Source organism: Crocuta crocuta, unplaced genomic scaffold (assembly GCF_008692635.1).
Source record: "Crocuta crocuta isolate KB4526 unplaced genomic scaffold, BGI_CrCroc_1.0 scaffold41, whole genome shotgun sequence".
Lineage (NCBI taxonomy): Eukaryota > Metazoa > Chordata > Mammalia > Carnivora > Hyaenidae > Crocuta > Crocuta crocuta.
The window spans coordinates 4,844,975-4,862,298 of NW_027529428.1; the positions used below are offsets into that span (position 1 = coordinate 4,844,975).

General features: G+C 43.3%; 1 protein-coding gene across 1 annotated transcript in view; it reads left to right on the plus strand.

Moving 5' to 3' along the window:
* Window positions 1-16,475, plus strand: part of PRUNE2 (prune homolog 2 with BCH domain) — a 259,377-nt gene extending 242,902 nt beyond the window's left edge. The window contains exons 16-19 of the mRNA XM_077759363.1: window positions 1,485-1,583; window positions 5,352-5,390; window positions 9,817-9,864; window positions 14,235-16,475. Of these exons, the coding sequence (XP_077615489.1) occupies window positions 1,485-1,583; window positions 5,352-5,390; window positions 9,817-9,864; window positions 14,235-14,265 (217 nt within the window). The 3' untranslated portion in view covers window positions 14,266-16,475. The remainder of the gene's footprint in view (window positions 1-1,484; window positions 1,584-5,351; window positions 5,391-9,816; window positions 9,865-14,234) is intronic.
* Window positions 16,476-17,324: the final 849 nt, after the last annotated feature.

Below are 17,324 nucleotides of genomic sequence, written 5' to 3' on the forward strand. Positions count from 1 at the left end.
GCTAAAATTAAAAAAAAAAAAAAAAAAACTAAAAAAATTTAACTAAAACATTAAGAGGAAAATGAGTTTACATATACTTTAAGAAGTTAATGTTTTATTTATTTTTGAGACAGCACAAACAGGGGAGGGCCAGAGAGAGGGGAACAGAAGATCTGAAGCCGGCTCTGTGCTTATAGCAGCGAGCCCAATGTGGGGCTTGAACTCATGAACCTCGAGATCATGACCTGAGCCAAAGCCAGATACCCAACAAGCTGAGCCACCCAGGTGTCCCCCATGTACTTTTAAAATTGACCAACCTCGGGGTCCCTGAATGTCTCAGTCATTTCAGCATTTGACCCTTGATTTTGGCTCAAGTCATGACCTCACAGTTTGTGAGTTATAGCCCCACGTTGGGCTGTGTGCTGATAGCACAGAGCCTGCTTGAGATTCTCTCTCCCCCTCTCTCTCTGCCCCTCCTCTGTCTGCCCTCTCTCTCTCTCTCTCTCTCTCGATAAATAAACATGCAAAAACATAAAAAATAAAATAGATCAACCTTGGAAGAGTCTGAAAGAATTAATGACAAGAGTTTTGTTTGTTAAGAACAAAGAAGCAAGCAAAGCCAAACAAACCATAAACCAATGACTGTGGAGAGTGGCAGACACCACTCAGAGGCCACGTGATGTGCAGACAAGAGTGTAGACTCTGAGGGGGATGAGGGAATAGGTGATGAGCACCAGGTGATGTATGGAAGTGTGAGTCGCTATATAACACTGTGTTAACTAACTGGAATGAAAATGAAAACTTAAAAGAATACAAGAGTGTAGATTCTGCTCTGGTTTGAATCCAGGCTCTACCATATACCTAAGGTGAGACCTTAAGCAAAGACTTATCTCTCTGTATGTGGAGTTTCCTTATCTTAAAAAAAAAAAAAAAAAGAATAATTAGGGGTACCTGGGTGGCTCAGTCCATTAAGCGTCTGACTCTTGACCTTAGCTCAGGTCAGGATCTCACAGTTCGTGAGTTTGAGCCCCAAGTCGGGCTTTGTGCTGACAGTGTGAAGCCTACGTGGGATTCTCTCTCTTCTTCTCTCTGCCCCTCTCCACCTTTCAAAATAAATAAACTTTAATTAAAGAGAATAATGAGGGTGCTTGGAGGGCTCGGTTCACAGAGCATACGACTCTTGATCTCAGGTTTGTGAGTTCCAGCCCCACGTGTGGGATAGAGTTTACTTAAAATATATTTTAAAAAGAACACTAGGAGCCTCTTTTCAAAAAGGGAAAATAATACTAATAAGCCAGCTCATTAGCTTAAGAAGAAACAAGTGAGTTCATACATATAAACCACTTAAAACACTATCTGGCATGCTGTACCCACTCCAATGTGTAGCCTCTCTTCTTAGTAAGTGCTGGGCCAACGTGTTAAGTTTTTCAGGATTTTCAAGACGAAGCAACACACTTGGAAGGAATGAAGTAGACACACTAATGATATCTTTTCTTTTTTTTTAGTTCAAAATTCAGCAGTAAAATTAAATATGTCAATAGCTTATCGGAACTCAGTGCACTGATCCCAATGGACTACATCCATATTCCAGAGAGCATCATCAAGTAAGTCCTGACGGTTTCCAAGATTTGGTAGGAAATACCAAAATATTGGGAGAAGATTGGAAAACAACTCATTTCAGGAATACTGGGGAAATGTCATTCGTTCTATTTACAATAAATACTAAATATTTTCCAATCGGTAGATAGTTTTTCTCATAACCCATAGAGAACTATGCTGTTCTTTGAGACCCTCTTTCACGTCATCTTCTCTGGGGGTTATCGATCATTGCTCATTTCACCTTGAATTTTGCTCCCATTTTGAAAAGCACAGACTGAACGTGAATCAGGACACCTGTTACCGGGGTCTCCCTCTATCAATCACAGACATAATAGGGTCCGAGCACAGCTTGGCCTCCTTTTTGCCTCATGGAAAGTAATTTACCTGCATGGCCCTAGGAAAAGAGGGAAAAAATAAACTATCTTTTCTACGTTTTCTCCTAAATCCCTTTTCTTCACGGGTCCCTTCAGGTGAAAGGTAAGGCAGGGTGCTAGGTGGCTGGTTAGGGATGATCCCCTTCCTCAGGGAAATGCCATCAGTAGCCCATGAGGAGACAGCACGGAGACTGAAGGGCGCTGGCTCGTGCTGTGAAAATAATGAGTAACCGTTAACACCGGCTGCTTGGAGCGGACACTTAAAAGTACGGAGGCTGAGGAGGGAACGCTCCTATTTGGTTCACTGTTGCAAAGGGCCGTTGTTTTCTGTGGGTTGTGCTTTTCTTCCTTCGTGTCTGATTCACTCTTTTTGTTTTTATTTGATAGAAAATGGGAGGCACTTAACCGTTAGCTCAAAGAGAACGGACAAGACTACCCCATCTTCCTCCATAAGATGGGTAGCAAAATGGACTTCCCAATTTGCACTTCCAGAAAAGAGTCCCTTCACTAAAAAAAAAAAAAGTGGGGGGAGGGCAAAGAAACTAGAAGAAGACTTGTATTTAGTGGTAATACAGTATCAGGCTTAGAAGGGCTCTATTTATATCAGGTATTTAATCCCCACGGTACACCCCCAAATACAGGTAAGGGAAGCTAACAATAAAGAAAAGTTACTTATGTAAAATGTAAGCAGGGGCAAGGAAGAGATGGAACTAGAATGCAGACCCAGATCAGCCTAGCAGCAGAATTCCCATACCCTTTTCTACTAGTTTCCTTGATCTCCCTTAAAGTATCTATTAGAAGTCAAAGCTCAGGAGTAGATGTATTTGGTTTTCCTTCTTTTGATATGGGGTGAAGACAGGATAGTGATTTGGCTTGAATCTGCCAGTTGGCTCGGTCAAATCAGCAGTGTTCCTCTAATCCTAACAGTGGCTTTGACCCTCATTAGCTTATAGGACTCCCACACCCCACTTAGCTCCCAGCTCAGTCCTCCTACCTCAAAAAGGTGCATCCCCATCTCCAAGATGCACTCCTACTCTGTAAACAAAGTAACTGGAGTACCCACCTCCTGTAAGGCTGTCTGTCTTGGCAAAAGATGACCAAGACATTCTCCAAGTGGAAACGAGCATTGCGCACTTTCTAGGTAAATATAGCAGTGGCTCCATGGTGTGCCAGTTAGAAAAAAAAAAAAAGAATGGATTTGGGAGACTTAGTATTAGATTTGAACCTTCCTGTCAGCCCCGATGTCTCTAAGGCTTCAGGCAACCTATTAAAACTCTCCAACTTGGGGCTCCTGGGTGGCTCAGTCAGTTAAGCGTCCAACTTGGGCTCAGGTCGTGATTTCATTGTTTGGGGGTGCCAGCCCTGCACTGGGCTCTCTGCTGTCAGCATAGAGCCCACTTAGGATCCTCCGTCTCTTTCCCTCAAAAATAAGCAAACATTAAAAAAAAAACTCTCAGCTGCAGAAAGTGGGGAAGTAAGGGGCTATTCATAGGAAGGATTGGATGAAAATGTATATAATGCATTCAAGAGCCTTCTTGGCATGAGTTGGCAATCCAAAATGTTATTATAATCAGGTTGTTTTTAGAGACTTACAGCGGGAAAGTTTAAATGAGAAACCTGTCCAAGGCACTTGTCATTCATTGACACCCATCGGTTTTCAATGACTGTGTTTGGGAGCAGTTTCTTAAGGAGAAAGGGTTCCATTTGGAAAGCTTTTCTTATGGAGGGAGAAATTTACAACCATCCATGTCTTCCCCTTGTGTCCGTGTTTCCTCCCGTCTTCCACAGTCCATGTTCTCTGGGTGTCCTTCTTGCCGCTTCTATTCCTGACCCCCATTGTCTCATTTGAATCTTCTGCCATTTTCAAAATGATAGAAGCTATGGGCCCTTCCTAATACTGAATAACTTTCGGAGAATCTCATCTCGGCCAGCCCCAAGACCAGTATTCAGCTGGGATAGAGCCTATCATCAAAGGACTTAAATGAAAGAAAAAGTGGCCCCATCTGGAATTAGACTGATAATTATTCATGACCGTCAATTCTCGTGATCTGCGGCAATTGAGTCCTAGAACCCTGCATTGCTTGTTCCTAAGAAATACGAGGCTAAGTTCCCACAAACACCTGGTGAATTTCCATTAACCAATCAACATAGAACCTTGTTCTGTGTTTCCATTTAAAGACGCCTGATTTGATATCTATTGTTGACTCACTAACCTTGAACTCACGGCCAACAGCACCATGGCCCCTGCCGCAACAAAGCTTCTCTAATGCACAGATATTCTTGAGAAGGCGCATCACGGCCTCGTGCTTAGGAACACCAGACAGCACCTAAGCAGTCTGCTTGGGGGCCATTTTAAATGACAAAACCACCAATAAGAAGCACAAGAACTGGGCAAACATGGCACTAAATAGATAGCACCTGTTGGCAGCATGAGCCTGAGCTAAAATGAGAAGCCAGAGCCTTGTTTTGTTGGGGCTCGACTGGGAATGTGCACATCTGGCGGCTCAAATTTTTTGCCACTCAGGAAAGTTAGCACGTCACCATAAAGGCGCCACAGGTATTGATTCGGGGGTCACAAACAAAATGCAAGAAGCAGGCAAATTTGCGAACACGGAATCTGCAAATCACGAGGACTGGCTGAATCTAATTAGGAATTCGAACTCCTTGATTTCTCAAATGAAAATAAATTTTCTCCCAAAAGGCAGTTGGATTTTTTTTAGGGGGCAGGCTTTTTCTCTCCCGTCCTGTCTGTTCTTTAAAACCTGTACCTGTCATTTTCTCCATCTGTTTGGCTCATCATGCTCATTTTTATCCGTTAAGGTACGATGAAGAGAGATCTTATAAGAGAAGTGTGAGGTAAAATCTCCTGATCTACAGTTCACGCGGGACCCGCTGTGTGTGTGCACCTGTGTCTCACTCGTGGGTGACCTCAACATGCTACCAGAGCAAGAGGTCATTCTATCTGTCCCTTGTTGCATACCATTCCTGGTCTTTGTCTTGTGTGTAAAGCTGTTGAGGTCAGCCTGATTTTGCAACTGAAATCTACTAAACCAGATTCACCCTTGAGCTCGCCCAGGCTGCAAGCTGTCTCTAACTATACCCGACAGACTGGTGTGGACGTTTTCAGCTTTACTCAGCCAGCATGTTTCTGCTCTCCTTGCACCTTGTGTGTCTACCCATCTTTATGAAGGAATTTGCAACATAAACATGCAGAAACCCCAAATGGGAGGAAACGGCACCATATCGAATTGCAGGAGCGCGTCTCCGTGCTCCAAAGGATGGTTTCTAAAACCACATATGCTCCACTTCTGTTTGGTTCTGCTTTGCTGAGCGACTCTCTCACGCTGTGCTTGCTTCTTTTCTGTTTCTGTTCCACACCGATAATTTTTGCTCGTGCAGACTGGATGAAGAACTGAGAGAAGCGTCAGAAGCAGCTAAGTAAGACTTGGTTTTCATTCGGCGGCTGGCGTGATGTTGGCTTGCATTTCAGGAATGAATTGGGAGAATCTGCATGCCTGGCATTTTTTTCTCGCATCCTGATGAGAATGCTGCACTTTAAAGGGTCCCCTTTGTCCCACATTAGATGCAATGTCCGGTATTCGTACTACAATCTACTTTGCCCTGTGATCTTGGTTATCTTAAGGAACATGTTTGTTACTGTCTGGTTTTTTTTTTTGAAATGTACATGCAATTTTAGGCACTGCAGCAAAGGAACACATCACAGGCACCGTCAGCTATAGCATAACATCCAGATCATTCTTAGATATTTTGAGGCAAGAAAAGCTCATTAATTCATCCAAATAGAAACGATGACAAGTCAAAATTTGGAAATGTGTTTATGGAACTAATTTCGTGACTTTCCCAGTTTTTTTAAGCACCTTATTTAGTGACTTGGAAATATTGCTCAACTAAGTAGCTTCAGAGCTATTTGGATGAAGAGAAAAAGAATCATTACTCACTATTCAAGTATAATGTTTGAAAAGGCAAAATCTTTAACACAAATATGAAATGATATATGCCAATGATTTTATTCAACTAATTACTTAATGATGGAACCAGTAAAGTGTACAAACCAGTTCAAAGAACACTTGCAAAGCTAGATTTCTGTAGGTGATTTATAAAGGAATGTTAGGATAAGATTATTGGTTTAGATGCAAAATGGATCAACACCCATCAGGCAATAAACTATAAATTAGGATTATGTTTTCCACTGGACTGACCTTATTGGCATCTCTGTCCCCCAAAGAGTCATAAAATAGTCCATCAACAGAAAATCAACTCAGCACTGCTTTGTACATCCCAGTAATTTTCCTTTTACTTCCAAGTTCAAAACATAATTTTTCTGACCCTATATGTCAAATGCAGACAAGTACTATTTGGAATGTTTACTGTATTGAAGCTTCTCTATTTCAAATACTGCCTACACCATTAATATTTACAACTAGTTCCCATTTTAACAGTGCAAAAGCAGAAACTGGGGAATGTCCAAATAGATACAAATGCTGAATAAATAAGGGTTGGTTTTTTTTCCTGTATAGATGTAAATACCAATTCCCCATGACATCCATCCATTGAGATAATTGTTTTTCCTACAGCACATTTTTATTGTGAGTACTCTGTAGAATTATTTGCCCACAGTGTGGATCTTTTGAGTTAAAATTTGAGGAAAAGGGGCACCTGGCTGGCTCAGTCGGAAGAGCATACAACTCTTCATCTAAGGGTCGTGAGTTCAAGCCCCACATTGGGCATAGAGCTTACTTTAAAAAAAAAAATAAAATTTGAGGAAAGATTTTTGTCTTAGAAATATCAGCATCGTGTAGTTCAGTGTTACAATATTCCTACACTGCTTTGGTTTTCTTTCAAGATAACAGACACCCATGTAAGCTAAGAATACTCAAAAGTATTTACATTTCGACTCTGACAGACTCTCCTAAGTCTCTAACTCAACTGTTAGAAACCCGAAGTTGGGAAAGAAAGGAAGATGTTAGGAACCAAGGCACCAGATGTTGACGTAATGTGCCCTGTTACCATTTATCTGTACTCAACTTCCATTGTGTCATGAAATTCCTCGATGACAGAATTTCTCTTTCAGATTCTTTTTTTTTATTTGGATGATCACATCCTTACGAAATTAAGGAGGTGCTTGCAAGACAAAAGATGGAGGGGAGGGAAATCCGTGACTTTCTGACCAAGCCCATTATGGAGTCCTATTGCCACGTTCTTTCATTATCATGGTTAAAACCTGGCCTTTTTCAATAGACTATCCCACCCCTGCCCCATCCATATTTCTACCCTTCCTGTTTAGCTATCATAGCGAAACCGTTATCATTTGGGGTTTATTGTGTGTCTTACTCCTTTTTTTTTTCTCTCCGATCATTCTTTCCCTTCTCTCCCCTACACCCACAAACTCTCTCCCTAGGTAGCTCAATGGCCTCAGGTGGTCCTGAGATGTCTTGATCTCCTGCGTGTATAGTACACAGTAGATGCTCAGGAAATTTCTGCTGCATAAATTGACAAATGGGCGTAAGATTAAGTTGATCTCTGTGGAGCGATGATTCTCAGGCTTTGCTGTGCATCAGAATCACCAGTGCACTGGTTCAAACACGGTACCCTGGGACTCCCCTCTCCCCCATCCCGAGTTTGAGTCAGCAGGCCTGAGAATCTGGAATTCTAACCTGTCCCAGGGACACCGATGCTGCCTAGCTCAGGACCATGCTCTGAGAATCACCACCTTAAAATAAGTGCCTGAATAGAAAGAACTAGATTTGTTATAGGAGTCTACACTCAGTGGGTAATCTACCTGTCTGAATTCCCCTCCAGCTGACCCTACTTCTCTTGATGGTGACATTACACACTTGTGAGGAATTGAAAAATATTGGCACATTCGAAAAAGTAAGAAGAATTTCACTCTGTTGGCCCCACAGAGGCTTGAAATGCCTCTGAATCCTACCATTTCCGCATACTAACTACATCTCCTTAACTACCTTTCAGCCTCTGGAGTGGCTCCCAAATCCTTGGACAGATGGCGTAAGATGATCTGGGGCCCAGAAAACTCGATCACTGCAGATCAGTGGTTGGGCTCTAGAAGCCAGATAACCCAGGTTCATTCTATTAATGACACACCCTGACTTTGCACATGACCTTTATTAGAAAGCTTCAGGCTAGTTCTAACCAAAGGCAAACCTCTGCCTCGTCAGGGAACAGAACCTATCTGTTGCTTTGCTTTCTTTTCAAACGTTCACCTTCTCCCCACATACTCACACACCGCCTCTTCATTGACTTTCTTCAGCCTGCCTTATGTTTTCCTTAAAACTTGGCATCTGTACAGGAAAGAAAATATTCTCAAAGGACCCATTGGATATAGAGAGCCATTATTATTCTGAAGGTGGTCAAGAATCCAACAGCTGCCTTTGGAGTGACAGTATCCAGTGGCTTGCAAATTGCTGTTTTCGTGGGCAGGATTACGCAAAGTTTAAAAAAAAAAAAAAANCGCGGGGCTCGAACCCACAAACCGCGAGATCATGACCTAAGGGAAAGTCGGACGCTTAACCGACTAAGCCACCCAGGCGCCCCTAAGAATGCCTTTTCTTGACTCCACTCCAGCTTTGCTAGGTTTTCCTGGCGTACCGTCAACCCCTGCCTTGTTCACATAAGGTGCCAAAATCCTCTGTGAAAATACCTGACCACGGGGGTGCCTCGGGGGCTCAGTCGATTGAGCCTCCCACTCCAGCTCGGGTCATGATCTCACAGTTTGTGAATTCAAGCCCCGTGTCGGGCTCTGTGCTGACAGCTCAGAGCCTGGATCCTGCTTAAGGTTCTGTGTCTCCCTCTATCTCTGCCCTTCCTCTGCATCTCTCTCTCTCTCTGAAAAATAAATAAACATTAAAAAAAGTTAAAATACCTGACCACCAGTGAGCAGGGCGGAGGAGTGGAGGGAAGAAGCCCTCTGCCTTTCCCGGGGAGATAGCCTTCTGGCATCTCAACAAAATGCCTCTGTTAGTAACCAAACCTCTCATGTTCAAGCAGGTATATTAACTTGTGAAATTATTTACATTACAAAAGGAACTCTCCTTTAAAAAGAGTGTAGAATCTCTTTAAATAGTCTGTTTGCCAATAATAAAACACTGTTTTCTCCCCAGAGGGGAGAAAGTAAAAGTTGAAATTAATCAAGTTAATATAAAGCACATTTGAAATTCGCTAACAGGAATTTCGCCAGTATGGAATATCAAAAGCTAATATCACACCGAAAGCATGAACACATTCATACAGTGGAACAAACCTATTATTTTGTTATTTTACATGGCTACACATTTTTTCTTTCTGGACACAGTGTAGGTTAATGTTAGGATTCACTTCTGGTACCAGAACAGCTCAGCTGTATTCTAGTAAGCGCCTCAGTGTTTTCCTCTAACAAAGAAAGCTGACATTGGCATTTTTTTCTCTTCGTGTCTAGGAAATCCTCATTCTTGTGCAAACTAAAAGTTAACTGTGTTCACGTGCACATAAAATGGGGCTGCTTGAGAGGGACTGCCACTGTGTATAAAGTATCTGATTTGGGTTACAAATAAAAATTTGGAACATCATGATCTCTGAATAAGATAGATGGAAAAGCCAGGAAATAACAAGGACCGAAGAGACCCCTGGAGTTGTTTGGAATTTCCAACCCTCTCCTTTTACATTTCTAAATCATGGGCGATTGCTACTTTTCCAAACCGGTGGTAAAAGAATCAGGTGTAGATTTGTTCATTATTAGCAGCAAGACAACATCACACAAGTTTAAAATATTGGAGAGTGCTGTGCTTACAAAGTGGCAAGAGTGGAGAAAATGTTTACTTGCTTCCTATTTTTTTTCCCTTGCACTCAGAACTAGCTGCCTTTACAATGATCCAGAAATGTCTTCTATGGAGAAGGAGTAAGAATTCACCATCAATAACAGCTATGTGGTTACTTGTAGTATTGTATGGCTGGGCTCTGAAGGGGAAAAAAAAAATGCATCAAGGACTGGGTAAACTCCGTTTAGATGTTCAGCTTTCATGCTCTCTATTTCTCAAGTCAAACTTAAAGAGAAATGTGCTGGCTTCACCCTGTCTCTTTCATGATCACTAGTACATTCCTTAAGGACAACTGAAGTCTACTTGGCATTCTACCTTCCAATCCAAAAATGAGCAGGAAATGAATATTAGAGTCAGATGTAAGCATTTGGGCAGGAGGAACGCAACTCTGCTTTCTAAGTTGCTTCATCTATTTTAATTAGTGAAAGTTGGGACTTCCACTTGAACTTCATGTTTTGGTGGATGGGGGAGAAAATGGCCTTATTTTGAAAATTCCAAGAGGCAATGGAGTCTGGATGGGACTTTAGGAATGATCTCGTCCATCTGGGCTCATCCTGTGACAAATAGAAATTGAACACCTAGTAAGGGTTCACTATGGGGAAAGCCTCATGCATATTATCTGATTTTTATCCTCAGAATAAGCCCATGAGGTACATTTTACAGATATAGAAAGAGTGGCATAGAGAGATTGATCTGACCAGCCTGACATTTTACAGTGGTAAAAATGTTCCGCAGCTGGGATTTGATTCTACAATTGCAAGTCAGTGGTTTTGAAAGCAGAAAGGGGCAGTCATAATTCTCGAATGGGTGTGCAGCCCCTGATCTAACTTTGGTTAGACCAGAAAAGGATAAAATTAGTTGCCTCAGAGAATTGGCCAGTTTCAGGGAATGAAGTGTGGTCACCAGCATGTTCCCAGAGGACACCGGGCCATCCAGTTAAGGGCTCCTCATGTGATCTGAGCTGTGGAGAACTTAACACTGGCCTTCCCAGGAACCCAGGAGGGGCGGAGATCGGATCTAAATGTGTCAGCTATTGTCACCTTTCGTTCTCTTTGGACCTCGTTTCCCTCAAGGTCCAAAGCAAGGATGGGACGTCATAACGCCATAGCTCTGTAGCTGCCATGTTGACAGTTTACAACTTGGTTACAGTTACAGTTTAAAGTTTAAAGACATTTATGGACAGAAACCCCAGAGAGAAGGTCCCCACTAAAGAGTAAAGACCAAACACTGTAAGGGGACCTTTGAAATCACACAGCTACTTTTCAGAAGGTTACGCTTGCCCCGCCTCTTTGAGATGAAGACCGTTGCTTCAAGCAAATTGCCACTCAAAAATTCGTCAAGACAGAGAGTCCCTTAAGCCGGGTTCATTCTTGCTGCAAGTGTTCTCTCAGCAAAACAGCGCCCCCTATGGCAGAGTCCTGGGCCTGCAGCTAACGAGCAGCAGGGAGGAGTTGTCCGTGGCCTATGGCTACAACGTCTGCGGGCTTACCCACTCCTTTGCCTGTCTTGTCTGTTTGGCTCCTTGTTTGTGCCAAGGGCTGGCTAGGGTGGGGAGAGGGCACAGGGGGACAGAGGGGACGGCAAACAAGATGGCGCTGCTCCTTGTTTGTGTTCATTCCAGGGCTGGGCACGGGGGATGGAGGGCTACTGCACAGGTTAATGTTACTCCCCACTTTTTAGAACATATTCTTCTCCTCGCCTCCGTCTTCTTCAGCCCGGTCTTTCCCAGGCACATGATCTCCGTGCAAAGGATGAGATCCAGGCTGAGGGGCAAGGGTGCCAAGGAGTTCTTATGCTCACGTCTAGGCCTGGATTTCTGGCTTTCGTTAGTATAAGAATCAGGGGCTTTATTTACCTGGGGTTTTTGGTTTGGTTTGGTTTGGTTCCTGCCTGGAAGCATTTTATACCTTCTGTAACTAGTATAGAATGGAGAACCTGAAGAAGGGGAGAAAAGGCTGTTTTCAAGGAGCTCAGTCAAGCCAAGAATCAAATGAAATGCACTCCTCTTCTTTTCTTTAGAATAAGAAGGGACAGTTATGCCTCCTGCACCCCGCCCCCCTCTTCCTATATAAAACACAAGAGTTTTTATTCATCATTAAACAATATTGTCAGATACTTTCTAAGGAACTTCGTCTAACACATGTGAGAAGTCAAAATGGCCTAGAGTAAAATTACCAGAAGATTCCTCACTGGAAAGCTAGTTATAGGAAACTAAGCCCATATGCCCAAAGGTCAGGAAGAATCCTTTTCGTATTTCAATTCTGATTAAAACTAAGTTTGTTTGTTTGTTTGTTTTCCAAAAAGCATACTGTTTTCAAAAGTATCCCCGGGTGCTTGTTTCCTTCACTTCCAAATTGGGATTTATTCATTCATATCGTAAGACTTGCGTATGCTTTTAAAATATTTTTACATAAAAAGTGGATCTGATTCAGGGGAGGTGGTATGTACTTGGGGAGACTTAAATTAGTAGCACTGTTGATAATTTCACTGGCCCCACAAGATAACCGCTGTCTCAAAAATTAATCTTCAGTGTGGTTTCCTTTATTTACTTAAAAGTCCTCCACTTTTGACTATCTCTTCTTCCATAAGCGACATCAGTAGGTTTCCATGTTTCAGCTTTTTGTTTACTGAAAGTGGAAGGGAAAAATTAAGTCTTAGAAAGTTTACCAAAAAGTCAGTATGGGGGTGCTTGGCTGGTTCAGTTGGTGAGGTTTGGAACTCAGGATCTCGGGATCATGAGTTCAAGCCCCACATTGGGTGTAGAGATTACTTAAAAATAAAATCTTTAGGCTTGTGAGTTTGAGCCTTGGGTCGGGCTCTGTGCTGACAGCTCAGAGCCTGGAGCCTGCTTTGGATTCTGTGTCTCCCTCTCTCTTCTGCCCTTCCTCTGCTCACCCTCTGTCTCTCTTTCTCAAAAATAAACATTTAAAAAACTTTTTTAAAAATTTTTATTTCTAGGAGAAAGAGAGAGAGACAGCGTGAGCAGGGGAGGGTCAGAGAGAGAGGGACTCTGAAACAGGCTTCAGGCTCTGAGCTGGCAGTCAGCACAGAGCCCGACGTGGGGCTCGACCCCACGAACCGCAAGATCATGACCCAAGCGAAAGTCGGACGCTTAACCGACTAAGCCACCCAGGCGCTCCTTAAAAAACTTTTTAAATAAAAATAAATAAAATCTTTTTTTAAAAAAGTCAATATGAAAATGAGGTGTTTCAGAACGGGCATCTTAGTGTAGGGTTTTTTGTTTGTTTTTTCAGATTTTTATCAGGGCTCATTTAAAAAAGATCCTGAGCTACTTCTATTCTGCCACGACTACTAAAGTTACCACTCCTAATACTACTTAGAACTGAAAACACTTGAGACTTCCTCCTTAGCCTCGAGCCATCCATTCACCTGCCTCGAGAGAGACAGGATTGATCTATTTTACAGATACAGAAATGGAACATTCTGGAAGACAGGGGAGTCGGCCAAATCCGAAGCTAATAAGCGGTAGAACGGAGGGCCCGTCAAAGGAAAGCTATTTTACCCCCTAAATGAGATAGGCAAGCACGAGGGTTACCAGTGGCTCTATTTGCAAAGCCACTGGAAGGATTTCCCCTGCCCCCCCTCCCCCCAAGCTGGACACATCCCACCAGCAAGCCGCAGCCACCTGTGCGGCGTGCAGAGGGCGGGGCCGGGCCGGCAGGTCTAAGTGACACCCATTCCCAAATGGCCTTTTTCAAACGGCGTTTTCCTTTGCTCGTGGCTGAGATTCCTCTTCTGAGCCTGCAGACCGGAGCTGTGTTGCCTGGTGGGTGCCAGAAAGTTGCAGTAGGTTCACAAGGTGGAAGAGAGAAACAAGTGGCCCGAGGAGGTTTAGGAATGATTTTCTAGGTAGTTGGGAACCCACTAGACCTTAAAAACAACCTTTTCTTCAGATGTAAGAAACCATCTCATTCAGGTAAACTGAGGCCTGTCATGCAAATTCTTTGGCTCTGGAAGCTGTTGGTTCCTTTTGGGGGGAGGAGAGAGGTTTTTTTCCTATTTCATTGTTGACTTATATGTGGCATTTATCAGATGTTGCTTGTTTCAGGCAGATCATGTATTTGCCCCACGGAAAGGTCATTGACTAGAAACAGGCAGTCCCCTTACTCCCAAAATGTAACAATCGTCCTTAATCGACTTCAGAAAAGAGCCCTCACACTCATCTTTTGCCTCCCTAGCTCGTTTCAAGAGGCGTAAAATGCTTCCAGAAACCGTTTTGTAAAAAAAAAAAAATCGACATTTTAGAGAAAACCTTGACAATGAGGGAGGGTTGGGTTTTACTAGCTTAAGAAACTTGCATGATTTCAATAAGTCCTGGGGGGGGGGGAAGCAAAACACATGCCAGTTCCAGCCACCACTAAATGGTTCCTATTCAATTTCTCTTGTTTCTCACTGTTTTCTTTCTTTCTTTCTTTTTTTTTTCCCTAAGTATTGACCTGAAGCTAAAAGGAAAGCCCTAGTTGGCCCCCCCCCCCCCGGCTGGCAGAGAAGAATGTTCTTCTGCTTCATGATTCTGCTGAAACATATCTACCTGAAAGAGACAGGGCTGATGGTACTCTTTTCCACTTTGCACTACCTGGTGCCATTCTAAATTTCTAAGGGGAAACACAGTACGGGAATTTGTTTACTCTTAACGTATTTTATGAAATCGTGTGTATTTTCCTATTTTGCCAATTATGTGCCTCAAAGATTTCAGTTGAACCTTAGCCAGAACATAGGACCTTCCATCTCAATATTGTGTTAACCCCTGGTACAGGGGTAGCTCGTATCTCTTAGACTGCTGTTCACCCATAAGATCCCTTCCGTCCACTGTTCCTCACGAGTGGATTTGTTTCCATAGATGAGCTGGATTTCTCCTTGGTGATCATTTTAGGTTTAGACACTGAGTGCTCGACTCTCCCTAGGCAAGTTACCTTTTTGTAACTCTGCCTTTCCAACCCTAAACTTGCTTAGCAGAGCTGTAAAGTAGACACAGTATGAAGCCACCATCAGCCGAGTGCCCACTTGGTTCATGTCTCTGTGAATCGTCTCAAAGGGAAGCCAGGCTTTCTAATTCACCTCAGTTGTATTTTAGTTATCAAACTGGGTACCATGTTGTCCGTGAACTGGTCTTTTTAAAAACCATTCTTTCTCCAATGAATGTTGAAGACCGCCATGCTGAGAGACGGAAGGAACAGTGTCGCCATTTTTTTTTTTTTGGTAGCTCTCTGCGCCTCATGCTGTAAACTTGGTTCAAGATGTTACATTTTAAGTGCCTAGGACTCCAGTGTAAGGTGGCCCACCCCAAACTTCATTACTTGGTAATGTTCATTTGTCTAACTTTCTCTCTCAAAAAGTAATCGGCTTTAAATCCCTTTAATCTGATCGCTTTAATCACCTCGCTTTAAGTCATCATATTTAACTTTAGTATGAGTATGTACTGTCATCTGCAAAATCCCCCTGCGGAACCTTCATGCACCCTTTCAGATGCCAACGAGATCTTGAATCTGTGGGCCTCCAGAAGAAGGATTGGCAAAGCTAAGGCCAAACTTCGCACGCCACCTGTTTTCACCCGGCCTGCTCGCGAAGAATGGCTTTCCCGTTGGGCTGGGGGAGAAAAGCTTTTTAAAAAATATTTCTTGACACATGAAAATTATTCACATTTTGGGATCCATTAAGTGTTTTGTTGAAACATGGCCACACAAATCTGTTTACAAACCCTCCGTGGCTACTTCAGCCCTACAGCGGCAGGGTTGAAACCAGTAACGCACCGTGTGGCGTTCACAGCCTAAAATATTTACTATCTTTGTAGAGAAAGTTTGCTGGGCCCTGACTGCTCCTGCACACCTAGTCTTAACCCCCTCCCCTCCAGTTTGGATCTGGATATTTGTTTCTTCAGCAGAATATATAAATAAGCCTGCAAGCTAATTTATTCTTTAAAAAGAATACGTTGGCCTCCAGGGTCCATAAAAGAAATGGGCTGCTGAAGAAGATGGGGAGTCCTAGCCACAAAGCCTGGCTTACAGCATGTTTACTGACCCATAGTGAGGCCTGCTAGACGGCTTTGGGCTCTTGACAGGTGTTGCCAAGGTCCTGAACTATGAACTTACTCTGGGAACCATTGTTCTTCTCCGCTATCACCTGTTACTGATACGCGAGCAACAATAAAAGTAGAGTGGAGCCTGGCCTTCCACCACAGGCTTAGGGTGATAACTACATCCAGGAGGGCTGTCTGGGGTGCTTTGAGCCCTGGATATCAGGAGCTCCGAAACACTTGGATGTAGACATCATTGTACATGTGACCGAACTTTGCTGACCTCATTCGCTTCATGTCTGTCTCCCACCCACCTTCCAGACGTGTTCTCATACACGCAGGTCAGCTGTCTTTCCTCTGCAAGCCATGGTTAACTGAGATCCCCCTCTGTGTCCCTTTCGGCCGAGCGTCTTGTCCAACTGTGTTCTTTTGGGCCACCTCCCTCCTAACCTCTGTCCTGCCCGATAGAAAAACCCTAGAACACACCCTCTCTCTCAGGCCAGCTCCACTTTTGGAAGCCCAAATTATGCCTCTCCCCGAGCTTACTGCTGACATAAGACCAGTGACCTAATATTCGGTTGGGTCACCCATTGACCGCCGTCGCTCTGGCACGGTTATTAACAATGCTCCCTTTTGCTCAGCCGTGGTCCCATTTTGNNNNAAGAAAACAGTGTTGTGTTCAGTGTGCAAGCCTGAGGACCTACCGCTGATAGAGGACTCTTGTTCTATTCAACCAGACACGGCAAGAATTTCACCATTCACGTTTCCCTCGAACTTGTCTAGCCTGTTCATGGAAAACTACTCAGGCGGTATTCTGTTTGAAGCTTCATCTTCCTACATGGAAATTATGAGCATCTTTCCAGTCTCATTTTCACTTGGGCTGTTCTATGGGCTACATAACCATTCTGATAGGCATCTGCTGTTTTATTATCTTAAAAAGACCATTTAATTGCACGTGCTAGAGAAAAGCCACCGTGTAAATTGAATCTAAGTAAATAGAATTCTAGAGGAATCCTGAGGGGAAAAAAAAAATCCTCCCTAAGCAGATAGGTAGACAGATGTAAACATTCACATCAGTAGCCTTCTAGCTTCTGCATTCTGAGCATTCTCGCTTTGGTTCTGACTTCTGGGAACTGTTTTACACTTTTCCTGTAGGTTCGTAGTTAAGGGAACTGAAGGGTCAAGGGGCAAAAGTATTGTTTTCCCAAAGTGGCCCTGCTCTTTGCCTAGTTCCTTGATTAGGAAAGAGAACATAAATCTGCACTGAAGTTTCTGTCAAAGAGTGAGAAAGTTTGCTGGAGGGCAATCAATAGCTGGGTGTGGAAAAATTCCTGAGGGCCTTACTGAAGCCATACAGTGTGTTATGGAGTTACCTTCTAAGCCACACTCCGATAGGTGTGAGGAAGTCGCTACACTAAGCTTTTGTGTTATCAAGATCTCATTTTAAGTATCTGGTTACGGTACTACATTTGCAACTCATCTAATCACAATGCCTCAGTAGTTTGC